Source organism: Primulina eburnea, chromosome 4 (genome assembly GCF_022965805.1).
Source record: "Primulina eburnea isolate SZY01 chromosome 4, ASM2296580v1, whole genome shotgun sequence".
Taxonomy (NCBI): domain Eukaryota; kingdom Viridiplantae; phylum Streptophyta; class Magnoliopsida; order Lamiales; family Gesneriaceae; genus Primulina; species Primulina eburnea.
The window spans coordinates 11,216,455-11,222,121 of record NC_133104.1 but is presented as its reverse complement, the minus strand read 5'-3'; the positions used below and the strand labels follow the sequence as shown (position 1 = coordinate 11,222,121).

Sequence of the window (5,667 nt, the reverse complement as noted above, 5' to 3'; positions counted from 1 at the left end):
GATGTCAGGCGCCTAGGCACTAACCAAGCACCGCAGCGCCACAGCGTCAGCTCCTAGGCATTGGTCCAGGATTTGAGAAGCTTTATGTTTAAGTACTATTGTCTCATTAGGGTATTAATACGTCGTCATGACCGAGCTTATTGAGGGATAAATTAGCTAATACAAAACTTTTTTAGGTACCTTTGAATTATGACTTAAGTGCGGTCATTTTCGGGTAGAGTTAGTGGTCCTGGCAACGCTCTAAACACGATTTGTCATGATTTAAATGTTTATGTTATCACGTATATGACTTTTTAAGTAAATACGAAAAATTGCGTTGCATACTTGATTTTATTGAAAATTTTATATGCATGCTTTAAGTGATGAATATGATGACAGGTTTTTGAAAGAAGGGAGTTGGTTGTGACTAATACGAATACATTAATACGATGATATGTAATGCCAATGCTCAGTGGGCAGGTAATGCTGTCACTGATGTCCCCGCCGTCGGGTATTATGGTTACACGTAGATGGATCCATCACCTAATCTGATGATACAATATCATAGGTAATGAACAGAATTCAAATTAAGAAAACAAGCACAAATATGTTGTGTTATGTTTTGAAATGTTTATGCTTTAACAGACCATGATTATGCATACGATTTTATAAGATCATGAAATGTATTTTATTACAGTACTTTTCATTATTGTCTGTTATGTATATGTATTTGTTATAACATTATAGGTGTGTTGAGTCTTTAGACTCACTAATTGTGAATGATGCAGGTGAGTTCATTGATCAGGAGACTGGAGGTACCGAAGACTGAGTAGGCATGGCTGGATGTGTGCATTCTAACTCGAGGACCTTAATTCTTCTATACATCATGTTTATGAGATATGAGTGTTTTGGATATTTTCAAACTATGTAATATTTTTTATGTTATTGATTGACAGGAGTTTTTGAGAATTGTTCGAACTGCAGCGATTTTCAGTATCGAGTTTTCCTTATTTTAAAAAAAATTGGTGATATACAATAGTAATTGTATGCATGCATGTACTTGTTATCTTCGAAAATTAGTTTTTTTTAAAAAAACATTAGTAGATGTTTCAATTACCATGGATAATCTTAAATTTACACACAGTTTTAACTTTAGATTTATCACCAAAGGTGATTCTTTGTACTTTGCAGGTAATAACTTCTGATAGAAGGTTTTTGTTTCCTGTCATGTGTTTGGAACAATCGCTGTCCAGAAACAAGATGGATTCTTCATACTTCTTCTTCTTCAGTACCTGAAGTCATTGAAAATAGGAACTTGGTACCCCTTTCTATTTGGGTCTTGAACTGATTAGACCCTTAGGGACCTACACTTAGATTATCCTGAGGGATTTTCCTTGGTGTGTCCCAAGATTGATACGGTTTGGTGCATAATCTGATAGTGTGTGCAATTTTCTTGGCCGTTTGTCGTTGTCAATCAATCTGTACCTCTTTTAAATCGGTCGGCTGTTGTGGTATTTGTTAGGTCTTATTTTTGAATGATGTCCGGTTGAACTTGGCTTTCTGCGGAACCAAATTGAACTGTTATGAATGGTTGAATTTGGCATGCGTCTAAGCCACGATCGGTTGGAGTTAGCATTCTCAATTTTGACATATCCTATACCATGTCGTCTTCCATTGTTCTCAAGTCTTATGTTCTGATTGATTTGAACTTCAGGCTCGTTATATTCATGTACCGTACTAGATCTGACAAATTTAATTGATCTTAAACTATCTTTTTCTAGCAGCGGTTGAGTTTTTACTCAAGAGGTGTTGCACTCATTGATGTTGTAACCTAGCCCAGTTCTGTCTCCATTCGGTTTTTGCATCTCATGCGTCTTTCAAGAGAAGCAGAAGAATTGTTCCATGTGTTGATTGTGTTCGTCAATAGTTTATTTTCTTTAATTGTGGCATGGAACAATCTACGCATTCATCATTCTCAGCTGCTAGCAGACTTAACTTCGCTTTCAAACTATCAACCTTTTTTTGCTGCGAGCATCTTGAGAGAGTTAAATTGTTATTTAAATCCTGTTTTCTGCTTTAGCTTCATCGAATGGCTGCGATAGTCGCTTCGTGTAAACTCGACATAGTTGAAATCAAATACCATTTCATCTGTGGATTTTGAGTCTGCATCAGCCATGAGGCATTTTACTGTCTCATTGTCGCTTTCACTCGTAGATGCCTCGGAGATGGACCTTTATGGATCTGAGTCGTCCCACTTGCTTTTATCTTCTTCTGCAATCAAAACTCGTTGGTTTTTCTTTTTAGTGAACTTTTTATGATCTTGGGACCGTCTCCTATCAACTGGTCTCTTTCATCTTTATTCGGCCGATTATATTGTGCAATAAAATGTCCCTTTTTTCCACAGTTAAATCAATTTTGACCACTATATGGTCCTTTTTGAAATATTTTTTAATCATCTAAGATTTGTTTTTACGCATAAATTTATAAACTTCCTTTAGTGACATGGCTTCATTGCTCAGTTGTTCAGCCGATTTCTTACTTGTGTGGACTCTTCGACCTGAAGAGTCACTGCGGTAGCTGCTAGAGCCTTTGTTTGAGAAGTGGATGGTTCTTCAAGATCAGCAAAGAGATCGTGGAGCTCCAGCTTGTTCAAATCTTTTGATTCTCGCATCGCTATTGTCTTCACACCCCATTCTCTAGGAAGAGCTCTCATTAAATTTTACATTTAAAGCATTCTTTTCCTAGTGAAGTCATTTCAATAATAATAGCACTAAACTGTTCATCAAATTCAGCAAGGGATTCTCCTAGCTTCATATTTGCATTGTAAAATTTCTGGATAGCGACTGTTAGTTTGTTTTCTTTGGTTTGGTCGTTTCCCTCACATAGTTGTGTGAGTTTTTCCCATATCTCCTTTGATGTGGAGCAAGTTTTGATCTTGGCAAAAATGTTCTTATCCAGAGTTTTGTAGAGAATGTCTTTTGCGATGTTGTCAAGATTCGTCTTCTTCTTATCCTCAGCTGTCCATTCGGATCGATGATTTTCCAACATTTGGGGAGCACCTTCAGTTGTAATCGCAGTTGCATTAACTTTCAAAATCTTCATAGGCCCGTCAGCAATGACATATCACATGTCATCGTCCTTGGCTACTGTGGGGCTCTTAACTCCTAATCGTTATTACAATGAAATTTGATTAGGGTTAATTAATTACAGCGGAAAACAAGTTTAAATTTTCTTTACAATGAGCCCAAAATATCTTATTTGAATACTAAAAATAGTATTTAATCTCACATCTTAAAATATGCCCACACATAATCAAGCCCAAATACAGACAAACAATCATATCCTCGTGACATGCCTCGGTATATAGATACATATACATATATACTGGGATAGACCACTAAACCTCAGCTCAAACTGTGACTCCCTCCAGAAGCACCCTCTCCGATCTGATATCATGGAGTACCTGTCATTGTCCACATACAACGGCACCAACAGCCCCCTCTGGGTGAGCAAAGCTCAGTCTGAAACAACCACAATATATACCACAAGTATCTAAACAATGATATATGGTATGCAATGTATGTATGTCGTGGAAATATCAGGTCAAATCCCATCCACTGAGCATATATCACAATCAATCGAATCGCTATCAAATCAATGCTCGAGCTGGCACACCGGCCTCAATCAGGGATACTCGTATGATAACGTCGACAAAGCGCTAACAAATCCCATATCTAAATCAATCAGCGGGGCGACTAATGACTATTCTTTAAGGGCCACATAATGCCAAACATAGTATTGTGTTCACAAACCCCAGAATCAAATCCAATAATATCAAGGTATCCAAGGATCATAGCTCAACGTGTATGTCATGTATGCCACATCAACTCAACAAATAAGGCATATAGACATATATTCTCAATCAAATATATATCATATTATACAGATACATGTCGTATGTTACTCGGTCGCAACATACCTCAATTCTTCGTTTCCAATTGATGTAGCTTGAAGATTTCAGTACAGAAACTCTATCTCAAATCAAGACCTCGTGTCAACGATCCCAGAATTGAAAGCAGTTCATCGATTGGATAAACCAATAAGTCGCAAGATCGAAAATAAATTTAAAACCCTTATTTCTTCTCTCTTTTCTCACGTTTCTTCTTCTATAACTTTTTGATTCGTTCAACGACATTTTCACATTTAGCCTTGTTTTTTTTATATTATATTATATTAGATTACATTAATAAAATAAAATAATATATACTATTTAACACTTTAACATCGGTATATCTCTTTGGACCAGTCAAACGATCAAATTTTCCAACTGAAAACATGAAACTTCTTTATCTTTGGGTTTTCTATGTCATATCCAAATATCAAATCATTTGGACTAATACTCAGACAATTATACTAAAAATCATAACATAATTACCATTTTGCCCTTAAAATCAATTCATTATTTTTCAACTTATTTACAAAAATGCCATCAAAATAAATTGAATATTTTTTTCAACTTATTTACAAAAATACCATCAAAACTCTCGGGGTCTCACAGCTACTAAATGTGTCTGTGTGCGAATCTTCCAGTCATCATAATCTTCTTTAGAAAACATAGGAATTTTGTTGAAAGATGTCATGTATAAGTTGTAGATATTGATGTTTGAGAAAACACCGCTCTGATACCACTTGTTGGGATCGAGAAAGAGTTTAGAGGAGGGGGTGAATAAATTCTTTGAAAATATTTGCTTTTTAAATTTGTTTTCAACCGTTTTTAGGCGGTTGAAAGTTTTTTCTCAAACGGTTAAAAATATGAACCACTTGAAAAGTATGAAAAACAGTTCAATATTTCTAATTATATTTTCAACCGGTTGTCACTCTAATCAACAATATAAGGTTAGAAATGTAAGAGCTTGCGAAAAGTAAAGGCACAGAGTTTTTATGAATGTTCGGAGAAAACACTCCTACGTCACCCCTTCTTCCTCTACAGGAAGGATTTCACTAAAAGACTTTGGTTTTACAAAATTCTGTTAGACCTAAATTTATTGTGGCGATACAAATCAAAACCAGCAGGCTGTTAGTTAAAATCAGTAGACAATACAAAAGCAGGACTAAGTTTTCAGAACTTAGATATCCAGAAGCAGAACCTAGTCTGGAATTAGAATAACTTGACGTCTTCTTTGCTAACGGAAGTAGTCTTAAAATTTACCGTTACTTTATCGAGTACAAATATTTATTGCACCATTAAATGCTGTAGTAAGTCATTTAATCCGCTTTACCCATTTTAGTAAGTAACAAGACTGATTGCGTTGAAAGCTTTTTGCAGGATCCATTTAAGGAATAAGCTGTTTCTTTCATACACCAAAAGAGCCGTTTTTTATTATAGACGTTGGATTCAAGTTATCTATATATATGGATCAAAACCACTTGAAGATGACCACTGATCTTTTATATATCCAACGCTACTTTGAGCAACCGCGAATCAATCACCATCTTCTAAGCTCAAACTTGCAGAAAAGCAGTACACGCTTCATATTTTACATCTGATCTTCGGAGATCATCTTGTACTGCTATTTCTTCATCTCTTCAAGAAAAACACCTTAATATATTTTGAGAAGAGTTTATAAACTAGAAAAGAGTCTTTTCCAGAACTTTGTTATACTGAGTTACTTTGTGTTTAGTTACTAA

The 5,667-nt window shown here is 35.5% G+C and overlaps 1 protein-coding gene across 1 annotated transcript; it reads right to left on the bottom strand.

The window, feature by feature from the left end:
• Window positions 1-2,691: 2,691 nt before the first annotated feature.
• LOC140830087 (uncharacterized) lies at window positions 2,692-3,081 on the bottom strand. The gene has a single exon (XM_073193369.1). It carries the CDS (start codon window positions 3,079-3,081, stop codon window positions 2,692-2,694), a length of 390 nt encoding a protein of 129 aa, XP_073049470.1.
• Between the last annotated feature and the right edge of the window lie 2,586 nt (window positions 3,082-5,667).

Excerpts from the sequence above, each read along its gene's own strand:
- LOC140830087 (XM_073193369.1), bottom strand. The coding sequence starts at position 3,081 with ATGAAGATTTTGAAAGTTAATGCAACTGCGATTACAACTGAAGGTGCT.